The following is a 23,251-nucleotide window of genomic DNA, read 5'->3' on the forward strand; positions in this document are numbered from 1 at the left end:
GTCCACAATGCATGCAGATACAACAGTCACAGGAGGAAAAGGAGTTCAAATCAGTTCTCCTGAACAGAACTTCAGACACTGAAGCTTCCTAGCAAGAGCTCATGATAACTTGCTGGCTTCAGCAGCACGCTCAGCTTACTTTCCAGAACAAAGGAGAATGTACTTTAGCCACAGAAGTATTATGCACCCCTGTTGCTTTTATCACCTGTGAAGATTCATACCCTTGGGGAGACCTCGATCTCCTAGATGACCTGGAGTCAGATATACCTGACTCACAGAAGTGGAACTAGATGATGGTGGACTAGATAATCATGTAGGTCCCTTCAAACCTTCTGATTCTATGATTCTAAGTGGAAGAGAAGTCTGGCAACCTGTCGTACTGCCAGTATTGCTGTGAAAAGATGCACTAGCATTCAGTAATTGAAAGGTATGTGCTTACACTGATAAAACAAATATTCTTATAGTGCTTAGGTCTCTGACTCAGTCCAGTACTGGGACCATGATTGGCACAGAACAGCAATACGAGACTTATGGCTGTATGACAGCTATAAGGTTGGCCCCTGTCTTGTGCCTCTGGTAAGATGCAAGCTCCCCTTTTATTGAATCAAGGGAAAACAAGAACAGTTGACAAGATGAGCAAGGCTCAAAGGAAACATCTTTAAAATACTCTCTGGCTGCAGGAAAGTTTCAATTTTCTGATTTTCCTGCAATCCATCACCCACCATGCCTGACTTGGTAAGTCAGGGACCAGCCTACATTAACGGTCTTGTTCACCCGTGGCCAACTAATGCAGCTACCCGGGTATTTCCACTGCCTGGTGTACTCACTTCCTGACAGCTGGGACCCGGCCAAACAAAACTTGTGCTGTAACATCATGCAAAGTTGTGTTCAGCAGCGCAGCTACAGCAGCTTTTGATGACAGCTTTTCTATTCCTCACCTGATTCTGTAAATCAGCTAATTGATTGCAGAGAGCACGAGCCTCCTCCTGTGAAGAAAATGCAAGGAATTCTTTTTAGTCTCCAGTCTCAGCAGGGTCAAATTTACATTATGTCTATGTGGTGGGGGGGGGGGTGAGGGGAGGGCAATGCTGCCACTGGAATTTGTCATGGTTCCTCTGCATGGCCAGACCCTTCTTTCACCCAGTAAGATTCTGTTCGCACCTTTCTAGAAGCAGGCATCTTGTCCCCATCAGATTCTGAGAAAGAAAACCTGTTTACATTTGACTGTGATTGGCGACTACAACTTCTCTTCAGTCTCCTCCGTTCATGTTCCACCTGCATGTTGGATAGGAGAAAGAATCACAGAAACCAGCCACCAAACAGGGGAAAAAAAATAAATGAAAGATCCCAGGACATTATTTCTGAGGAGATTTCTGTGCAGGACTGTTTAATTGCATCACAGAAAGTTGGAGGCAAAAAGCACTTGGCATAGACTATGGAAGAGAAAGAGCAAGAGGAAGTTCCTAACGTGAGTATCAACTGCAAGTGCAAGGTGACAGCAGGGCAAGAAGAGTAGGACCTGAGTGAATGTTCTTCTGTGAAAGCAGTGAGGTGTCAGTGGAGAAAGAAAATGTGCAACTCCATGTGTCTCCACATGGGAGAGGGAACAGAGGACTCTAAAGGACTGTATATGGAAACAAGCTGAGTTCTAGAGGACTACAAGCACTGCAGAGGCAGTGAAAGCCTTTTTTTACCTGCTCAAGAGTTATCCTGAGCTCAGCATTGAGTTGCTTCAGCTCAGACTTTTCATGTTCCAGCCTTGCAACTGCTTGCTGCAGACACTCCAGCCGCTGCCATAGCAGCTTCTTCTCCAAGAGCCACGATAGGTTCTCACTGCCTTCAGTAGCCTCCTGGGGGTACACAGACATTATGTGAGCAGTCACCACATAAAGGTTAGAGGGACCAAATCAACATGTCAGAGAGGGTGACCAGCCTCAGACATGGACACCATTAAGTCCCTTCTTTCCTTCCTGACAGGACAAAACAGCAACATATGTTCCTATGTGCTCTGCATAGGGACCACTACATAATCATGTGGCTAGTAACGAAATAACTTCTTGCTTGTTCACAAGTAAACAGAATGTGCTTGGTCAGAAACAGCAGATCTCTGAAAATACTCTCAGCACTGTCACTTTGGTGCTCCTCAGCCATCTTTAAAAAATCCTATAAAGTTTACCACATTAGTTTGGTCAGCTGTGCCCTTTTGTCTCCATGCCAAATCCTAACCACACTACATTGGCTAAACTTGCCTGGACAGCAGAACTGATTACTAATCCCTAACTTTTGGACTTGATTTAACAGCAAGCTCTGTAGTTCTTTCAGTAGTTCTGGGCTTGACAGAAAAAAATTGTAGCAGGTGAATGGTCTGTGGCCTGTGCTGCACAGGCAGGCTAGCCTACTGACTGAAATCATAGGTTCTTTGGCCAAGCTGGTAAATATTTATGGGAAACAACATTAGAATCCTTTACAGACATTTTAGTTGACTGATGACCAGTCACATCACCTACCTGAAGATGAAACCGGTCCTTGTCCCTCTCTGAAACCATACTCTGCAGGATGGCTATTTCTTCCCTCAAAGTCCCATTGGTCATTTCACTCTTAGAAAGGGCAAGAGTCAGTGCTTGTGCCTTCTCTTTCCATTCGATTTCTCCGCTTTCAGTCTGCTTCAAAATAGCAATCACACGCTTCAATTCTTCCCCCTTTACTTTCCTCTCATCTTCCAGTTGTTGAGCTAGTTCTTTCTGCCTTTTCAAGAACTGGTCTCTCTCTTGGAGAACCCTCCTCTTCTCTGCTTCTTCTTCCTCCCATTTTTGGAGTTTCTGGATTTGTTTCTTTAGCGTCTCCCCTTCATCTTTCCAATGCAGAGCTGATGTTAATTGTTTCAAGAGTTCACTCTGCCTCCTCAGCTCTTTTTCTTTCCCTGTCAGAGTTTTCTCTAAATACCTGACTCTGTCTCTCTGGTATTTGATCTCTTCATCCTTCTTTGTCGGAGTCTGCTGAACATGCTGGAAATCCTCATGAAGATCTCTTATTTCCTCATCTTCTAACTTTTTTTGCTCACCTTGACCCTTTGTCTCCCGTTCTCTCCCATGCAAGGCTTCTTCCAGGAACTTCTCTTCCGCTGCATGATGTTTAATCTCCTCTTTCTTCTCAGACAGCGTAAGCTGGAGATTCTGCAAGGTCTTCAGTTCTTCTTCTCGGTGCTGGAGTTTTTGCAGAAGAGTTTCATTGTCTTCATTTCTCTTTCTCACCACTTCCTCAAGCAGACTCACTTGATTCTGGCAAGACATCAGTGCTACTTTCATACTTTCTTCACGAATCTGAAACACACTGATCTGCTCTGACTGTTTGAGAATCTCTAAGTTGTTCTTCTTCATTGTTTTGCTCATTGTGTTTAGTTCCTGCTGCAGACTTCTGGCCTGTTTAGCTTCTGTCTCCTTCTGCTCTTGAAGATCCTGGACATGCTCTTTCAGAGATGCTATCTCTTGATCTCTAGCTACTAGGGAAGATTCAGCACATTCCAGTTTCTGCACTATAGCTGCAGTCTGCATCGTCGTATTGTCATTTTGTTGTTGAAGCTTAGAGACAGCTTCCTCTAGCACCTCTATTGTTCTCTCTCTTTCTTTCAGAGTCATTTTTGTTTCTTGAAGAATCACTTGATCAGTTTTGTGCTTTTCCTCCATTTCTTTAAATGCCTCACACTGCTTTCTAAGGGATACAGTTTCCTGTTCTTGTTCCTTTAAAGACCCTTTAAGATGCTGCAGAATTTCCTTCTGCTGCATAGAGTCTTTTTCTTGTTTTTGGAAGGTCTCAATCAGTTCCTTCTGAGATTCAATCGTTAAATCCTTCTCTCTCAATATTGCCTTAGTATATTCTAAGTCTCTACGTAAGACATTCATCTGTTCTGTTTTTTCCTCATATTCCCTTGTTTGTTGCTTTTGGATGTCTAGGAGTCTTTCCTTTTCATTTAAGGTTTCTAATGTCTGCTCCAGTTGGTCACAAACAGTCTTCAACTTCTTTTCCATGACTTCTTCAGCTTCCTGGATTTGCTTTTGCTGTGACTCAAGCTCTTGATCTTTTTTAGATAAGGAAAGTGTCATTTTTGCTACTTTACCCTGAAGCTCATGCAGGTACTCCTCTTGATGCTCCTTGTACTGCTGAAAGAATCTTAACTGATCCCTTTGAGAGTCAGACTCATTCTCTCTATCCCTAAGGTCTGCTCTGAGCTGTTCCAGGCTTGTGTGCAAAGATTTCACCTCTTCTCTCTCCATCTCCAGTTCTTTGATCTGCTGATTCAGAGACATCAGCTCTAAGTTTTTCTCCTTCAAGTTTCCTTTCATATGATCAAGATCCGCTAGCAAACTTCTCACCTGTGATGTACCGTGTTGTTCTAGAATTATTAGCTTCCCTTCCTGAAACTTGATCACCTGGTCTCTCTCTTCCAGATCTTTGCTCATCTTGCTTACAACAGTCCTCTGCAGTTCTCGTTGCTTCTCCAGTTCCTGTATCTCTTCTTGCTGGGATCTAACTTCCTGGTCTCTGTCCTCCAGGTCTTTGCTCATCTTGCTCACAGCAGTCTTCTGCATTTCTCGTTGCTTCTCTAGCTCCTCTATCAGTTCTTGCAGGGATTTGATCTCCTGGTCTCTGTCCTCCAGGTTTTTGCTCATCTTGCTTACAACAGTCCTCTGCAGTTCCTGCTGCTTCTTTAACTCCTCTATCAGTTCTTGCTGGGATCTGATCTTCTCATCTCTCTCCTCCAGGTCTTTGTTCATTTTGCTCACAGCAGCCCTCTGCAGTTCTTGATGCTTCTCCAGCTCCTCTATCAGTTCTTGCTGGGAGCTTATATTCCCATCTCTCTCCTCCAGGTCTTTGTTCATCTTATTTACAACATTCCTCTGCGTTTCTTGGTGTTTCTCTAGCTCCTCTATCAGTCCTTGCTGGGATCTGATCTCCTGATCTCTCTCCTCCAGGTTTTTGCTCATTTTGCTTAGGGCAGTCCTCTGCAGTTCTTGCTGCTTCTCTAGTTCTTCTATCAGTTCTTGCTGGGATCGTATCTTCTTATCTCTCTCCTTTAGATCTTTGCTCATCTTACTTGCAGCAGTCCTCTGCAGTTCTCTCTGCTTCTCTAGCTCCCGTATTTCTTCCTGTTGGGATCTGATCTCCTGGTCTCTGTGTGCCAGGTCTTTAGTCATCTTGCCTATAGCAGTTCTCTGCAGTTCTCGTTGCTTCTCCAGCTCCCATATTTCTTCTTGCTGGGATCTGATCTCCTTATCTCTGTCTTCCAGGTCTTTGCTCATTTTGCTTACGGCAGTCCTCTGCAGTTCTTGCTGCTTCTCTAACTCCTGTATTTGTTCTTGCTGGGATTCTGTCTTCTGTTTTTTCTCTTTTATGTCCTTAATAACTTGATCTAGAGTAGTTTTATGCATTTCTTTCTGGCTTTCCAGCATTCTCATCTGTTCCTGGTATAACTTCATTTCTCCCTCTCTCTTTGACAGGATGGCATTCACTTGAGTAAGATGCTCCTGTAAAGCTTTTACATCTGCTGCCTCTTTCTGTAGCATCTGGATTTTCTCCCGCTGAGTGTCCACTTCCTTATTTTTTGTTTTCAAGACAGATAATGTAGTTTGAAGTTCTTGTTCAAGGGAGTGATTCATATCTGTTGCTGTGTTTGCTCGTGTTTCTGAGGCTGTGATTGATTCCTGAAGAAATTTTATCTCCCACATCAGTTTTTCTTCAACTGCTTGCAGTCTGTCCCGTTCATGCTGCAACACAGGGAGAAAAAGATTCAGTAATTCTATTTATATAGGCTTGTTTTCATACTAGATTCAAACTTCCACTTTGGTGGCAGTCAAGAGCTGCAGTCTGAACTTCTAGTAGAAGCTTCTACCTATTCAGTTGGATTCCCCCATAAGTAAGTTCTGTATGACTCCAGTATCTTTTTCTCCTTTATTCAGAAGAACGCTATCAGAAAAACTGAGAAGGATCACTTATATCAGTTTTGTTCTTTTGCCCTTGAATTTTGTGATACTGGTTCTCTCTGCTTTCTGGACTGACCTCTTACTCAAGCTGTTGATCCTGCTAACTCAGCCACAGGAGCTAGCAGGAAAACAAGTCTAGGAAACAAAGAACAAATGGAAGGAAGGTAAATGAAAGAGACTTAGTCAGCATTTGTATATTCTGCATCTCCTCAGATTTGGACAAAACTCTTATAACATCACTGAAAACCAACTCTCTATTGAAAAAAAGTTCCTTAAAATTAGTAATAGATGGAAAAAAAAAAAAGCTAGAACCTGCCCTGCATGGCATCTGTCAGCCATACCAGCACATCCTTTTTTTGCTTCTCAGCATTCTCAAGTTTCCTTTCCAAAGATGCCACCTCTTGATGTAGTGTCATAGCCTCCTTCTTTAGAGCAGCAGCCTCTGCCTGCAAGGCTGCTTGTAAAGAGTTGTTCTTGCCTTCTGCCATCTGTGTCTCTGCAGCAGAAAAGATCAAGGAAAAGGTGAAAAGCAAAGTAAAATCAAACTGATTTGTAACCTAGGGAGAAAATAACATTTTTTTCCCCACCTGTCTCTGTTTTATAGACCTTAAACCCACATGAACTTTCAAAACAGACATAATTAAAAACCTTCCAGCCAGAGAAAAGTGGAAGCATGAAAGCGGCAAGATTCAGAATAATATGAAAATGCATCTCTGTTCTGCATGTTAAAAGGCTAAGGCTAATGACACAGCAGCAGGTCACCAACAGCATTAGAATCAGATACAACCTTCACTGATGAAACAAGGACAGGAACAGCCAGTGAAAGGTCTAGTGCTCTAAAGATAAGGAGCTAAGAGTAGGCAAGGGGAACAAGAAGTATATGTGAAGACAGACTGTGACACAGTTAATTAACCAGAAAGTCACACAAGGCTTTAGAGAAGAGGACACGTGCCAGCGTTATGCTTGAAGATGCACTTTAAGGAATCTTTTTCCAAAAGAATGCTTGGGTAACACATTGTGCACTGGTAGAGAAAAACAATATCCTGTGACAGCGGGATGACAGCACAACAAGAATAATTGAGATTCATATCTGCAGTGAGACTGGAAGCACAAAAGCTTACAGTCACACAGGAACTGAAGCATACTAAGAGACAACTGTAGAAATAGACTGAACTACTGGGCAGGAACTAAAAAGAAAAAACTGACCACTAAGACAAGCATTCAGTAGAATTCAACATTCTATTCAGTGGCAGAATTGAAAGTACAGAAGCTGTTACCACATATTATAAAACAAAGAAACAAATTATAATAAATCGGAAAGAACCAACAATACAAACGTTCCAGAAATAGGGATGATATAAGGCCTGGAAAACTGTGAAAATGATCATCAGTTCCATCTCACAGAAATAACACAGAAATAACTGAATAGTTAAAGGCATCATGGGAGCCTAAGGCAGTACACGAGGGAGACTTCTAGTAATACTCACACTTCCTTGTTCCTGCAGTCTGAGGCATGGAAAACAAGAAAAGACGACCAAAAGGCAATTCTAATTTGGAAAGTGGAAAAACAGTGACAGAGACAGGAGAAGATATGCCTGTCTGGCTATGATACAGGAGGCCAACAGCCATGGAGGCTCTGGGGAGGCCTGGAGATTAAGAGGTAGCTAGTTGCATATGAAAACCAATTTGTAGATTAATCTAAGGTAAACATTACCAAAAACATAATAAGAAGTCACTAGGGAAGCAAGAAATTATGTTTGCTACAGATTGGAACTCAAATATCAGACTGCAGGAGCTTTAGGTACCAGAAAACCAGGAAAAACAGCAGAAAAGAAAGAAAGCACATGCTGGCAATTACAGTAACCTATAGCTTAACGTGGAACTGATGGTCAGTGAAATGGCCATGTAAGAGGAAAAGGAAGTCGACAAAGGTGATGTTTTTAGCAAGATGGTATTTTTAGCGTCCATGGAGAAGGACACACGAGGAATCAAGCTACACCTACTCTGTAGTGACACACGATCTGAAAGGCATCACTGCTGCACACCCATCACCAGCCATAGCACTGGATGCAGTGCCATGTGTCCTGTGCTCAAGTCTCATGCTTGCTGTTTTTTCTCCACCCTCTCATCTCCTGGCACTGCAGCACTGTTCCTCTGTGTGCTGTCAGAAATCCCTTCCAGTGAGACGGGATTGACTCCAGTGGGTTGGAAAGAAGCTGTACCTTCCTGGCTTTGAGCCAGCTGTTTCTGGAGCTCCTGATTGCGGGCACTGAGGTGGTCCCTCTCAGCTTGCCTCTTGCTCAGCTCCACTTCCAGGTCCTGCACTTTCTTCCCAGCGTCATTCTGGAAGAGGCAAGATCAGTGTATGTTCATAGAGCCACTGCTGGCAGGAGACAAGGAGGTACAAAAGCTAGAGGCAGAAATAGCTAAGGCGGGAGGGGGCAGTTGGACAGTAATGGAAAATATGATTGTCCTATCTCCTCGTGACAGCAAGCAAACCTGGCCTACAAGAATTTACACCCATTCTGGCATTGGCAATCTGCTTCTCAGCTCAGTCCAGCAAAGGGACAGGACTTCTGGGTGCACTACAGAGACACATTACCAGATCTTGCTGAGTTTGCTTCAGGTCCTGATGCAGGTCTTGCAGGGCTGCTGCCACTCTGTCCACCATGAGCTCTACAGGGAGGTCCTTAGCCTGAGAAACAGTTAGGTCCCAGACACGATCCTGTTCTGAAGAGAGAAGCCATTCAGTTTCATGCTTTAATTTGGAGGTCTCCAACAAACAAGATTTGTTTATACACTGCAGAAGGTGGCAGCATCTTTGTAGCTGTACTGAAGTTTATGTTACAGCAAGTCATGTCATAGGCTAAGATTATTCTGCAGCACGCTAATGTGAGCACTGCTCCCAGAAATGAATACATATGCATCTCATGGCTACTGGTGCTAGTGGCTTCTCCATGTACCAATACCGACTTGTCTCTCTGCAGAAACCTCAGGCTTTCAGGACTTCCCAAGGCTTGAGACAGTCCGAACCGAAAGGATCAATCTATTAGGATTGCAAAGAACCATCCCTGCCCTCCATATTCTCCCTCCATCCCCAAGCACTCTATGTAATTCTCGTTCCTCCCACACTTGCCTGAACTCCAAGTGACTAAATCTCTGCTTTTATCAGTGCTGTCACACAGCACGTGGTGAAGAACCAAGTGCAATTTGTCCAGCTGGGACTGGGCTTCACAGTGGGCATTATTAGCCTGCTGGCACTCTGTAGCCAATGCCTTTGCTCTGTTCTCTGTGCTACAAAGCCTCAAATGAAGTTCAGCCATCTCAGCTTCTAGCACATGCAAAGAGTCTCTCAAGCACCGTTCGCCTGCTCGAGACTCCTCCAGATCCTGTAACAGCTGCTTCTCCCGAGCTGCCAGGCTGGCTTCCTTCTCCAGCACCACTTCCTGCAGCGTCTGTACCTGTAACACAGATGCACAGAGCTTCAGAGATAGAGCTGCTACTCAGAAAGCAGAGAAGTGGGGAGAAGAACGAAGAAGAAATTCCAACAGCATGTTGGAAACCAAAGGCAAAAAAAAAAACAACAAAAAAAAAAACAACAAATACACACAAGAACTCAGACTGAGCAAACAGACAATGAGCTCAAAACAGATGCCTGGAGGCTAAGGGGCCAAAACGAAGCCTCCCTATCCACAACATTATGGCCAAGCCATCACTCTTTCCAACTTCAGAAATGAAGGAGTGTGTGTTCGAGCAGGGGGTTGGCAGGGCAAGGTATCAATCACCCCTGCATGGAGGTGGGGCTATCAGGGATGTCTAGGCATAGAAGTAAACAGAAGTCAGTCACCATCCCTTACTGTGCACCTCCAAAACGCCAGATGAACTGGGCTGAGGTGGAAGTGCCTTCCACAGACTGTGATAACCACTTCTATGTCATCAGATCACTCAGTGACCTACAGAGGTAGACTCCCACCATTAGGGGACATTTGTAACATAGATACTGAGAAGTTTCAAAGGAGTCTTCTATTGCTCTTCAGAGATTTAATGCCTTGAACCATGAGAGAACTGGGAGCAACACAAGGAAAATACAACAAATCCAGCCTTCACGTCCGTGTGCAGCCTCTAGGCAGAACACAGGGGTGTGCATTGTTGGAAGGGGAAACAAGCTGAAACCTACAAAATGAAGTGGTATTCAATGCCCCTGGGTAGGAGGAAGCTTAATGGATAGGACACCTGGCTGTTGAGCTCTTGTATTTCTCTTCTGTGGTCTGAGTGGAGCTGCTGAGCCTGCTGAATAGCAGAATGCAGTTTAGACACCTCGTTCTGCTGGACAAGGTTGTTTTCTTCCAAGGTCTTGAGGCTCAATTCCTTCTGTTCCAGAGACAGAGATAGCCTGAAAGAGAGAACATGCAACTCATTACTCATTGTATAAGACCTAATAAATTCTCTGAACTTGAACCATCAAGGCTAAAACTGCTGTCTGCTGAGGTGTACCTAAACAACTAGGCTGCTCGTTCAATCCTAAGCCAGGTTAGCAATCACAGCAAAGCATGCACCTACTACACTCATTTCCACAGAGAAAAGCTAATTAGTGGCTAAGTTTAATACATTTTGAGATGGGAATACAGACAACACGGGAGCACATATACTGAAACACTTCAATGAGAGATGTTAAAAGTGATATCCACAGATACTCAGCAATACAGGTGGTAATAAGGGGCAGCTTTATTCACCACTGGTTTCAGTTCTTCTCAACTTCAAGAATTCCACAGAAGAACATAAGACTAAAACCTCCAGGGAAAAGGGGGATAACTTCTTACCCTCCTGCGCTGGGGGACTCCATGCAGTGGAGCTCACAACAATACTCTTAAATGTACAGCACAGGATTGGAGACTAAGGAAAATACAGATAGAAGATGGTCTTTGGTGAAGCAGTTCTCTATCTCATCTTTGTAGTAGTAAGGGCCTAAGAAACATACATGACAACCTGCGTGGTGTAAGTGCTGCAGTGAGGCCTCATGAGGACAGAGCAGGAGACAATCCTCTCCCTCGCCCTGTCTGCCAGCCCTCTCTGTTGATGCAGCCCAGGATGCTGCTGCCCTTCTGGGCTGCAAGAACACACTGCAGGCTCACGTCCGCCTTTTCATCCACCAGGACCCACAAGTCCTTCTCTGCAGGGCTGCTCTCAGAGAGTTCTTTTCCCAGTTTGTACACATACCTGGGATAGCCCCAACTCAGGTGCAACACTTTGCGCTTGCCTTGTTGACCCTCAGTAGGTTAATGTGGGTCTAGTTCTCAAGCCTTTCCAGGTCCCTTTGGATGGCGTTGCTTTTTAATGTACCAACTGCACTACTCAGCTTGGTGTCACCCACAAACTTGCTGGGGATGCACTTGATCCCACTATCCAGGCTATTGGTAAAGATGTTAAAGAGCACCAGTCCCCAGATAGGCTCCTGGGGAACACCACAAGTAACCAGCCTCTACCTGAACATCGAGCTGCTGATCAAAACCTTCTGGCTGCAACCATCTGACCAATTCTTTGTCCATTGAATAGCCCACTTTTCAAATCCATCTCTCTCCCATTTAGATATGGATGTGGTGCAGGACCATATCAAAGGCCTTGCAGAAGTCCAGCTAGATGGTACTGGTTGCTCTGCCTTTATCCACTGATGCTGTCACCCCATCGCAGAAGGCCACCAGATTGGTCAGGCACGACCTGCCCTTGGTGAAGCTGTGATGGCTACCTCAGATCACCTCTTCATCTTGAATCTGCCTCATCGTTTGCAGAAAAAAAATCTGTTCCATAGTCTTGCAGGCACAGAGGTGAGGCTTGCTGGCCTGTAATGGGTATCCTTAAAACAGTCAAGTCCCAGAAAAATCTACCAAAGCAAGAGACTGGCCATAGATGTCTCCATTTCCCCAGTCTTTCTAAATGAGCCATTAGTTACTAAAAGCTAATTTCACAGACAGGTAATAATGAAACAAGTAAGACGTAGGAGAATTAAAAGCTAAAAACACTGGACTATTAAGGTTGATGTTTATTCAATATATGATTTAAGTGGGGAACTTTCCTTATGTTCCCCAGACCAAAAGGGAACTCAGATCGTTGGTTCAGCAAACAACTTGGTGGAAGCTAAGACTATGACCATGGTGCAAATAGTGATACCATATAGCTTAGGAAGTCAAAATAAATGAAGATGATGGGGAAGAAGAAAATAAAATATTTTGACTAATGAGACTCAAAGACATTTTGTCAATAAAGAGAAAATTTGTTTCCCCAACATGTACATCCCAGTAGGAACAGCAACTGACAGCAAAGTGATATCTGGGGAGTTTCATAGGACTTGCCAGCACCACTATTAAGTTCAGTGAGGGCAAATAAAGGCAGAAGTGGTAATGGAAGTTTAGAGGAAACACACAGATCCTCATAAGATATAGAATCCCTCAGAGGAGAAGCAAGAGCTCACTGCCTCTTATTTCTCCTCTCTTCAATGAAAAGGTGCCTTGAAGACTGGCAAGACTTGATCAGGTGAAATCTTCTTTGTTGCAATACTTGGACAGGCATTAACAGCAGTAACCATTAGGACTAGCAGGGCCCTTGCTTGAGTACCTCCAAATGCCTGGTAGGTTATTTGAGAAATGAGGAAACAGACAGCAATGAAAAACATGCTTGATCCTTGTGCCTCTGAAGGCACGCTCTGAAGGGAATCTGGCTTAGCTTGAAATTCTCATGGAAGATGTCTTCTTCCAGCCAAAAAGTATCAGAATGAAATGATCGTGAATGTTTAAAGAAATGTTTAAAGCGTACTGGACTCAAGGTGGAGCTGGTGGATCTATTTAGCCCATTATACTGCAGCCTACCCTGCTTCCTTAGAATGCTTTGGGTTTGAATCTCTGAAAGTTTAACAGTATTTATATGCTGACCTGATAGAAATACATTCTTTTAAGGAAAAGACTACTTCTAAAAAATGTAACTGAAAGATGAAAACAAAAGAGAATGAAACATGATCAAAAGAATGAAATGGTTCTGCATGGATAGTTCTGAACAGCATTTTAAGGAAGTGGTATCACATCCACCTGCGTATGAAAAGATCTACAAGAGGGAATTCATTAAACAGAACAGAGAGCCTTGCAGGCTTTCAATTACCTGTCTCTTTCGCTCTCTAGAGCCTTCAATGAAGCCTGAAATTCTGCATTGTGACGTTCCACTTCTTCCCATCGACTCCTTTCCCCCTCTAAGGACTGCAGGCACACCTGCAGCTCTTTGTTCTGATGTTCCACCTCTTCCCATTGGCCCCTCTCCTCCTCCAAGACCTTCTGAAGGTGTACAACCTCCAATACCTTCTGCCTGGATAGCTCTTGTGCCTCACTCAGATCTTGCTGAGCTTTATGGCCAATCGCTTGATGGGACTCTTCGGAGGCTGCTAGCTGAGATGTCAGCTCCTCTACCTGCAGTAAAACAGAACAGAGCAGCCAAAGACTACAGCTTGTCTCTGCGAACCATATCATACACTACGAGGAAAGGGGAAGAACAGATTTAAATCTAATTCTATGTGAGTACCAGATTTGGCCGATTTGTCTGATAAATGTGGAGAGGGACACAATGTTCATCTCATGAAGCACCTTAAAAAAAAACAAGGCTACCAGGTAAAGATCAGCAGAAATCCATTCTGATGATTACTGGCAAACAAACGAAAGGACTAGGCCATCTGTTCAGGGCAGCAATTGATGACCAGTAGGTCTCCTTCACACAAGCTGAGATGAACACTACAGTATGATGGCAGTCAGAGGAATTACTGCATTCTGTTCTGCAGCAGAAAGACAATTAGTGAAGGCATCACCTACTTGATGACTCAAGTATCGTTTGCAGTCACCTGTTTCTGTAGATCTTCCCTCTGCTGAAGAAGGATATTCTTTTCCTCTCTGATGTTTTCAATTTCTTCTTTGTGCATATTCTCCACCATCTTGATCTTACAGTGAGCTTCCTGCAGCTCTGCTTGCAGTTTTTCTGTAGTGTTCTGTAACCAAAATGCAGAGCAAGTTGCTGGGACTTGCCACCAGCTCCGCACATTTCCTTTTTCTACCTTAATCACATCCATTTGTCCATTTATCTCTGCTTTTCAAACCATCTCTATTTCTGTTGCAACCCATCCTTCCTTTTTTCTTACCAGGCTCTGTGCTTTCAGTGCTCCAAGACTTGTGATCCATTTCCTCATTGTTGCCTTTCATCCTGTACCCTGGCTTTAGCAGCCCCTCTCTGAGCTTATGCTCAGTCACCAACTGCTTGAACTTTCTACCTGGCCTACTGGTGAGACTTACCTGCTCATACTCCTGCTGCTCTTTTACCTCCTGCCTGAGTTGCTCAAGCTGATGGCAGGCTGCTGTTAGTTCTCCCTGAGTTTGGAGTAGCATCTCTAATAAAGCTTTCTTCTCATTCTCCTTTTCCGTCAAGATCTGCACAGAAATACAGAGAAGACAGGTCGAATCTCCACAGAAGAAATTTGCATGTCCTTCAGTGATTTGAAGGCTGATGGGCTCACACAGTCTCAGAGCAATATGATGCTCATCCCTTAGGTCCATGTGGTGGCATAGATTTCAAAGTCATATGGGTAGCATAAACATGGGCCATTTGGGACTGAACCCTCACCTGAATCACCTAATAAGAAAAAATCACCCAATAGGAAAATGCATGGCACTTTCCCAGTGGTGGTGATGGCATTTTCCTTGTCTTCCGTTATGTCTAGTTTGTCTTTTAATGCATGCTTTTGCACGCACTCAGCAGTAAAGAACACACAAGCCTGCAGGAGAACGAAGGAAGTAGCTTCTTCAGAAAAATCATGTATTGTAAGTGGGGCTTGGTGAACATTCCAGTTTTGAGATGCATATTGTCACCTCTGAGAGCTGGTCCTATCATCCCGGTACTGGCAGACACAAATGGGGGTACTGCCATTCTAGGCAGTCTGCTTAAGAAGGAATCTGGGTAGAACACAGGAGGACTCTCAGTGCATGACAGGTTTGCTTTGGCACACAAGATCTAGGCACAAAACAGTTTACCAGCAAGTGATTTCTGAAAGAAAAACTTGAAAGGCCACCTGTTATATATACAGTGCTCAGAAATATTTCATTCCTACTGCCAAAGACAGTCCTGCATGCATTCCACTTTACACAATTCAAAGTAGAAAACGCTTCAGGAAAACAGGGACATACAAGGCATGCCCTCACATCCTGATGCCCAGCTAGCTCCCATAGTTCTGTCCTTTCCGTACACATGGCTTCCTTCAGCTCACCACTGTGGGACATGATTATGGTGTTCATAATATCTGCAGGCCTTCAGTGGACTTCCTGGCCTTCTTAACACTCTGTGTTAAAGGCATTATCCTTCATGGCACAGAGGCCTCATGATTCCTAAGGCATCCTTTTTACAGAAGGGCATCCAAGAGACATCTCTACCCAGACACGCAGTGCCAGGAGAACTGTAGGTAAGTGACACAGATGAGTAAAAACACAAATTCTGCTTTCATATTTACCTCTTGATTGGCACTTTCAACTCTAGTTCGTTCCTCTTCTTGTTGAGCTTGCATGGTAGCAACTTTCTCCTTCATATGAAACAGCTTCTTCTCATGCTGTCCTTCTGTCTCTGCTTTCTCCTTTTCCCAGAGCTCCAGCATCTCCTGTAGCTCTAAATGGCGCCCTTCCCGTTCACTTGCCTGATGAGTGAAGGAAAAGACCTCAAGATGAAATCTCATGTAACATGTGGAACATGTAAATCCTCACCCTTCCCACATAACTCCACTTGAACAGCACACTGTAGCTGCCTTGTGCCCTATCAAGGAACATAAAAGAGCAGGTCAGCAAGAAAAAGAAAAGATGTTAAGTTCTCCTCTCTGATGGCCACCTGCTCCCAATCATCTCCGGATTTATCTCTATTTCTATTTTCAGGATTCAACATCATTGTAATCACTGAAAAGATGCAGACTGACTGTAGGGTGAGAAAAAGGCCAGTATCCCGATGCCCTACTCACAAGACAGGCTGTGAATTGCACTACAGGAACAAGAAGCCTGTTCCACATGCTTTAAGTCCAAGAGTAACACCTCTGCCAATCACAAAATGATAAAAGCTGGCAGGAATGTTGTGAGTCTACTTCATAGCAGACAGGAGTCCGGTGAGATCCTACCACTTCACTGTGGTTTCGGGTGGAGTTCACCCAACATTCTGTTCAATTTGTCTTAGGCCCACAACAAACCTGTGGCTGCATTTACCATCCCAACAAAATCATGTGGGCCCTCACACGCCTTCAAGCATGAGCCACTGGCTCTACTGCCTGGCCTAGCAGTGCGTGGCTTCTGACAGCTGATAATTACTGCCATTTCTCACACTCAGGCAACAATTATGCAAAAGCAATCCCACAGAGCTCGCTTAAAGAATTAAAAACACATTGTTTCCTACCAGGTCTTGTAGGAGTTTATTTATTTCCACTTCATGATCAGTTTGCTGAAGTTTCAGGGCATTGTTATGCTGCTGTTCCATCTGAATGAGCTGTTGTGCCATGTTTTCCCGTTCCTGCTTCATTAGAGATCTCTCTGTTTCCAGCTCACACTGAAGACACATCACTTCCCCTGCAAACATGGCAAAAGGCGAGAAAAGCAATGCCTATGGAAACTATTCTGAATTTGCTAGCCTTACACCATTTTAATTTCAGAGCAAAAGGGCTCTCTCTGCATTTTCTTCATCCCTCAGCATTGCACTGCAAATGCACACCAGATATAAAGTACATCAGGCTCTCACCTTGTATCACTTCCTTAGCCTGAATGATTGTATGAAGTTGGATTTCAAGCTGACTCTTGGTGATCTCCAAGTGAGATGAGTGCTGCTGAGCCTCAAACAAGCTGGATTCCAGGGTGTCCTTCACTGACCTACATGTCGTAAACATGGAAAGAAATGAGATTCTTGCTCCTGATCCACATCCACAGGGAATTATTCCAGTGAGAACTGGTTCAGGATCCCAACATCTGAATGTGGAAAATGGGTTGTGTAGAAATTCATGGACAAAAAACATTTCTGCCATTTAAAATAGGAATGTAGGCCCCTCCAGATTTTACTTACAACCTAGCATAATACAGAAAATACAGCCTAATTTGATCTCAATAGCCAAATCTTAAGTTGCTTTCTGTAACAAACAGGTAGCTGTGTTAAAAATCAAAAGCCTCATCCTCTGCTCACAGCTCTGATCTCACTGGCACTTCAGACTTGTTCTGTGGGATGAGGTAGAAGGGAGACACAGCAAAAAAAAGCATTTTCCTGGCTCGCTAGTGACTGTTTATGCTGTTCATAGCATAGGCATATGCAGGTAATTTTCCAGACTCCCTATATTTAAAAGGGATACACCAGATGACAGAGTAACCTCTCATGCTTGTAGCTGCATTTCTAAGAATTCTAACAGCTGAAGTACCATCTGAAAGGAGAGATAAGAAATAATTCTTCAGTTCAAACTGCTAACAGTTCAAGAGAAACTTACTATTTTTCACTGAGTGTTACTAACTAAGCATTCAGTAGCCCCAACAGTTCATCATTCTTTAAGATGGAAGATGTGGTACTGCAGATACAAACTGCTACATACACAGACTTCAACAAGCTGCTATGAGTGACATGCAGGATTTTCGAATCAGAAGCTTCAGAGAAGTTACTTCTCTGCTCCAATACACTGTTCTGAGTGCCAGTACCTTACAATACACAGCACTGTTTCATTAGTACAGGGATGGAATTAAGATGATATCATTAAAGGTAAAGAGGCATGCTGTGGGTGATAAAGCAATAAACCCCAGCAAAGTAGCATTTGATTACTTCAATGTACAATAGAAAGTGTCTGATCACGCCAACATCCAGCAGTATAAATTCAATGTACTACACTTGAAAGATAAACAGAAGTCAGCCTCTAAAAGATAAGAGTCCAAAACTGGGACAGCAAAAGGCTTAAGAACATCATCCAGTGAGACTAACTGCTTATTCTTCTGGGGAATGCTTTTATCTATTGCCAAAGGTTCTTTATAACTAATGTATCTCTTCTTCTTTACTGATGCTGTCACTGAAAAAAAAAAAAAAAAAAAAAAAAAAAAAGAACTGAACATCTTAATAAAGATGTTCAGTTAGAAAGGATCTACTGCAATCTCTCTGTTCTGGCAGAATAGACACATACAAACAGTGACTGCCCTCCATTCACCTGTGCACTGATAAAACATGGAAAACAACATCAGTGTTACTGAAGAGCTCGAATTCAAAATTCTCCATATCGCACCCTGCAGCTTTGGCTGCACTCTCCTCTGGAAGTTGAACCAGCAATAAAAGCTTCAGACAAGCAGTACAGCCAATCTGACCAAACAATTCAGTTGGATTGAATAAAAGAAGCTGGAGATCAGAAGCAGCAGCTCTGAAGAATCAGCGTTGAAATAGCATTTGTCAGCCCTGATAACAACACGCTCTGGAACAGCCAAGTGTAAAAGGCCAAGCATGTGACAATCTCTAAAATATCATTTGTGTAGCTGTAGTTCAGGAATCTTCTAAAAACCACCTAGGAGGAAGGACAAACATCTCAGTGCATTTCTTTGGCTAAACACAGGATTTGTCACACGATCTTAGCAGCCTGATACAGCACAAGGACAGAGCCTTGCTCCTTCCCTGCATAACGTCTCCATGATGGCCGTCTCTGGAGGCCACGTGGTAAGGTACAGAGGACCCAATGGTGAACAAGAAATCCCAAGGACTGCCAAGGATTCAAAATAAACTTCCCTGCTGCCCATGTAACTAAACCTAGGTCCTGCACACAGTTAACAAGAGTTAGATTAGAAGCATAACGCCCTCGAGATCTTCCACATAAGCCTTTAGCTTCACTGTAAATGCTGTTGTCCTATTCAGGATGTCAGTAGTCTTGAATGCTAAATATCTTTGTTGAAATGTGCAGAACAAGAAAAAAAGAGAGAGAAGTCTCAGGCTCTGCTAAACATCTGGATGCAAGCAAAGAAGGCATGGCAGAGTTATTTCCCAATGCAGAGCCAGGGTAGCAGATATGGAGGAATCGGATTGGCTTGCTTTAGACTTCATGGTAAAGTCTAAAGTGATGTGCAAGGGGGCACGAACGAGCCTAGGACTGTGTTAGCTTTAGCTGTCACAAAAATAACACACATCATGATACATTTTCTTCCTCCCCCCTCAAGATTTTGCCCAAGATTATTCAATTTTCAGTCTAAGGAAGGTAAAGCCATCTGGAAAGCGTACAGGATGCAATAAATCCTGGTGTAATGATTACCACCTTTGTAATTACAGACATTAAATAATGTCCTGTCTAGGGCCTCCTCCCTGCCTTTACCTGGCCTCTGCCAGCTGCTCTGAAAGGCCTTGTCTGTCCCGTTCCACAGCTGCCAGTCGCACCTCAAGGGCAGCCTTCTCATGCACCAGGAATTCCTTCTCTTTGGACACCTTGGCCACTGCATCCTCTTGGCGAGAGGACTGCTGGCGCAACCGCTCCAAACCACTGCTGGCTGCCTCTTGCTGGCGGTAAACCTGAAAGCAGGATAAAATATATTTCTGGTCATTTCTCTGAATACGTGCTCAGAGCCAACCAGTGTCACTTCTGAATCAGTCAGAGGAGAAAGAATTCCTGCAGTGTGGGTTGAAAGCCTAAGAGCATCTGCGGTACACAGCACCAGCACTCCGGGCTGCCAAAAGGCACTGAGACTTGGAAGTGATACGTAGGGCCACACAGGGTTGGCTGAGCCCAGACAGCTACCTGAGGACAAACACACAGACCCCAGATTATGTGTCTTCATGCAAAAATCCCACGTCTTCCAGAACTGCTACCTTGCAAACTAAATTCTCTCAGAATCCCTATCATGCTGTAAATGTTAAGTCTGAGCAAATACAACTTTGCTGGATGAAGAGGACGAAACTAAAAATGGTTTCTCCTTTAAAAAAAAAAAACAAAAAACAAAAAACAAGATAAAACACCAACAAAACAACTAAAAATCCCACAAAGTCGCACTTAGTTTAGTATGTATAGCAGCTGGATGCCATGAGGCAGGGAAGCACTGGTGAGTTTTGTCATCTAGCAATTTATGTGGCTGACACGGCTGAAGAGATTGTGTACAGAAATTCATTGCCATACTATTCATTTGGCTTACATTAAAATAAAGTTGCCTAATATACATTGCTGATAATGAAGCTTGGAGATTAACCATGATTTTTAAGCTATTTTCTACACTGTACCATCTCTGCTTTGTATTTGCTAACTTACCTCATACCTAAAGTCTATCTAATACATAACAGATCATGAGAAAACTAACATTTTCCTCTGTTATCCCCCACTACCCATGACTGCACATTACAAAACTGTCATTAAAATGACAAAAACCTCCCCAGTGATATGATTCTCCCAAGCTTTCTCTCCAGTGTACCAAAAACAGTCAGTCCAGAGAAAGCTATGAACAGAGAAACTTGTCTGTTCATCCACTTCTCATCTTCCTCAAACCCTAACAACACTCTAACAATTCAAAGTTACATTTATGTCTTAAGATACAATTTCAGCAGTACAAGCAAGATGCCAACCCCTTTCTTAGCAGTACAAGGCAGCAGACATTGACTTGCAGCTCCATCCTGCTCCCCAGGTTTGAACAAATTAAGTTCTGAAAGCGGTGGACTTCACGATAAAAAATATAAATCGAAGCGTGCAGCCCTTTCTTGCTTCAGAAAAAAATGAAGAGCTTCAATGTTTGCTTGTTTTGCCACCAATAACAGTGGTAGCCTCACTCAGATGCCTGGACAACAACAGTTATATCCCTGGAGCTTATAAAAAAAACAGAAAAGGGACTAATGCAGACAAGTGGATCAAAATAATCTGTAGAAATGAAGGAAAGTGTAATTCTGAAGGATTGAAGTCCCTGCAAGCCATCAACCCCTTTCCAAAAGCAAGTAAACAGAGCCTTCTGACCTCCAGTACTACCAAGCACCTTGTTGATTAAAGAACTGCAGAACCAAGCAGACGCAGCTTTCTTGAGCCAAGCAGACAAATGCCCACCCAGAAGAACCAGACTGCTGACCTCACCTGGTTGAGTTTCTCCTGGGTTTCTGCCTTTTCCTCTGCCAGTACCCTCAGTTGCATTTGCAGCCCTTCCTGTTGCTCCTCCGCTTTCTTCAGCAGCTCCTCCAGGTGGGATTTCTCGGCACAAAGCTCTTCATTTGTTCTTTTATACAAGGTCACCTTCTCCTGTTCAGAGATCTTTGCCCTCTCCATCTCATTCACTTTATCTGACAGAAGTTCATTCTCTTGTTCCAGCTACAATCACAGACGCACAGAGAAAACAAAACACAGTTAAGGATTGTAGAAGATTTGGCTTGGACAGAAAAATGAACATCTCCTTATTCAGCCAGTCATACTATCTGAAGGCACAAAGTCTGAAAAGAATCGAGCAGCTGGAGGCGAACGCCTTGCATTGTTGGAAACTCTGCTCACCTGCAACACAAGCTTGTTCAGTTCCACTTTATCCAATGCAAGAGCTTCGTTAATACTGCTCATCTTTGCTGCGGCAACATGTAGATCAGCTATTTCAGAATTCAACTTATTCTGAGCCCCTGTCAATGCTGCTACTGATTTCTCTGCCTGAAGAGACAAAACAGCAACATGAGAACAAAGACAGGAATTGCTCTGACTCCAGATCTCCTTTGTGTCTCTGACATACTTGACACATCACCAGTTAGATCTTCCCAACAAGCACGTGGGGACTAACTCCACCACAGAGCCTGTGCTGATCACAGCATCATCCAACAAGTATAATGCTATTTTCTCTGAAACAGCACTTGCTGTGATCTTGCTGTTAAGAACTCCATCTCCCTAACACTTCCCAAGTGTTACTTAGGAATAAGTTGTCCATACCTTTTCCAGTGCCACTGTAAGCTCATGTTTCTCTTGCTTCAGCAGATCCCTCTGAAGGTGTGATTCCTCCAGCTTCTCCCTTGTTGCTATCAATTCACTCTGTAACAACGAATGCTTTGCTTCAAGTGCAGCCAAGTCCTTCAGACTTGAGAGAAGGGGAAAGGCAACAGGTTTTTAACACCAAAAACATTAATGTTTGCAAAACAAAGACTACATACTGTACACTAAATATAGCAGTTTAAAGGATTTTCACTAACTTTTTATTTACATGTAGAAAATGCTGGAATGTTTTAACTAAAGCTGTATTGCTCTTTGAAACATTCATCACTGAGAAAGCAGAACAAGCTTTCAAAAAAGCCACAGAACATTTCCAAAAAGTTTGGATATTCTGAACCTAGCAGCTTCCTGTTGTTAGCTCTCCTTTTTGATACAGTGGATAAGACAGCAAAGCTGATCTTCGGGTAAAATATACTTCTCAAAATTGTTCTCACCTTCAGCAATTAAAGAGCTTGCAATCTATTCTGGGAGAAGATGCATATTAATTTCCAATCCAATAATCATAGGATCAATGATTCAGGTTGGAAGGGACCCCAGGAGGATGCCAGCCCAATCTTGAGCTCAAAGCAGGATCACTATGGGATCAGTCCAGATTGATTAAGGCTCTATCCTGATGCATCTTTCAAATTCCCAAGGGTGGAATCTAAACAACATCTCTGAGTAATTTGTTCTACTGCATGATCATCATAATGGTTTGATTTCTTTCCTTAAATCCAGTCTGAATGATCTGTTTTAGTTGACGACTGTCATAAATACTCCGTTCAGGTCTGAAGTAATTTTTTAAAAGAATATAAAAAAAGACAAGGAGGCAGCTATGCTGATGCCAGTAGGTACCCAGCCCTGCCTATGTACTCCCTCACAGCTCTATGCTACAATCAATAGACAATATTTTTCCTTTGCAGTGTGTAGAGATCTAAGATCCAGCAGTGCTCACCCCTGCCCAGAGAAAGCTTTTAACACTCACAGCATCTCGTGGTCATGATGTGCTCTCTCCACTGCCAGCTGCTGCTCCACCTTTTCCCCTTGGGCAGAATCTTCCTTCAGCTGCAGCTCAGTGTTACTCCGACGCAGATGTGAGGCTTCTTGCTCACTGAACTCCAGCTTTTGCTGGAGCTCTCCCCTGGTTTTCTCGAGGTTTTCACAGTCACTGCAGAGACAAGGAAGAAGAAGGAGGTGATCTGCATACTCATTCATCCCATTTTCACCATTCTAGGATGGAGTTGTGGAAAGCAGAGTACGACGAGACAGTACAGCATGGAAAGCAGTGACAGGAGGCTGTTAATAGGGCATAGGAGAA

The 23,251-nt window shown here is 43.5% G+C and overlaps 1 protein-coding gene across 1 annotated transcript in view; it reads right to left on the minus strand.

The window, feature by feature from the left end:
- The window catches only part of CEP250 (centrosomal protein 250), a gene marked incomplete at both ends in the record, with an annotated part of 32,794 nt that overhangs the window by 1,021 nt on the left and 8,522 nt on the right, over positions 1–23,251 (minus strand). Inside the window, 21 exon segments of the mRNA XM_079543363.1 lie at positions 939–986; positions 1,162–1,275; positions 1,695–1,850; positions 2,508–4,734; positions 4,945–5,762; positions 6,320–6,474; positions 8,201–8,321; positions 8,581–8,706; positions 9,110–9,439; positions 10,212–10,371; positions 13,125–13,426; positions 13,852–13,995; positions 14,297–14,431; positions 15,505–15,684; positions 16,425–16,594; positions 16,764–16,891; positions 19,339–19,532; positions 21,070–21,300; positions 21,478–21,624; positions 21,898–22,042; positions 22,919–23,101. Of these exon segments, the coding sequence (XP_079399489.1) occupies positions 939–986; positions 1,162–1,275; positions 1,695–1,850; positions 2,508–4,734; positions 4,945–5,762; positions 6,320–6,474; positions 8,201–8,321; positions 8,581–8,706; positions 9,110–9,439; positions 10,212–10,371; positions 13,125–13,426; positions 13,852–13,995; positions 14,297–14,431; positions 15,505–15,684; positions 16,425–16,594; positions 16,764–16,891; positions 19,339–19,532; positions 21,070–21,300; positions 21,478–21,624; positions 21,898–22,042; positions 22,919–23,101 (6,214 nt within the window).

Source organism: Tetrao urogallus (assembly GCF_951394365.1).
Source record: "Tetrao urogallus genome assembly, chromosome: 16".
NCBI lineage: Eukaryota > Metazoa > Chordata > Aves > Galliformes > Phasianidae > Tetrao > Tetrao urogallus.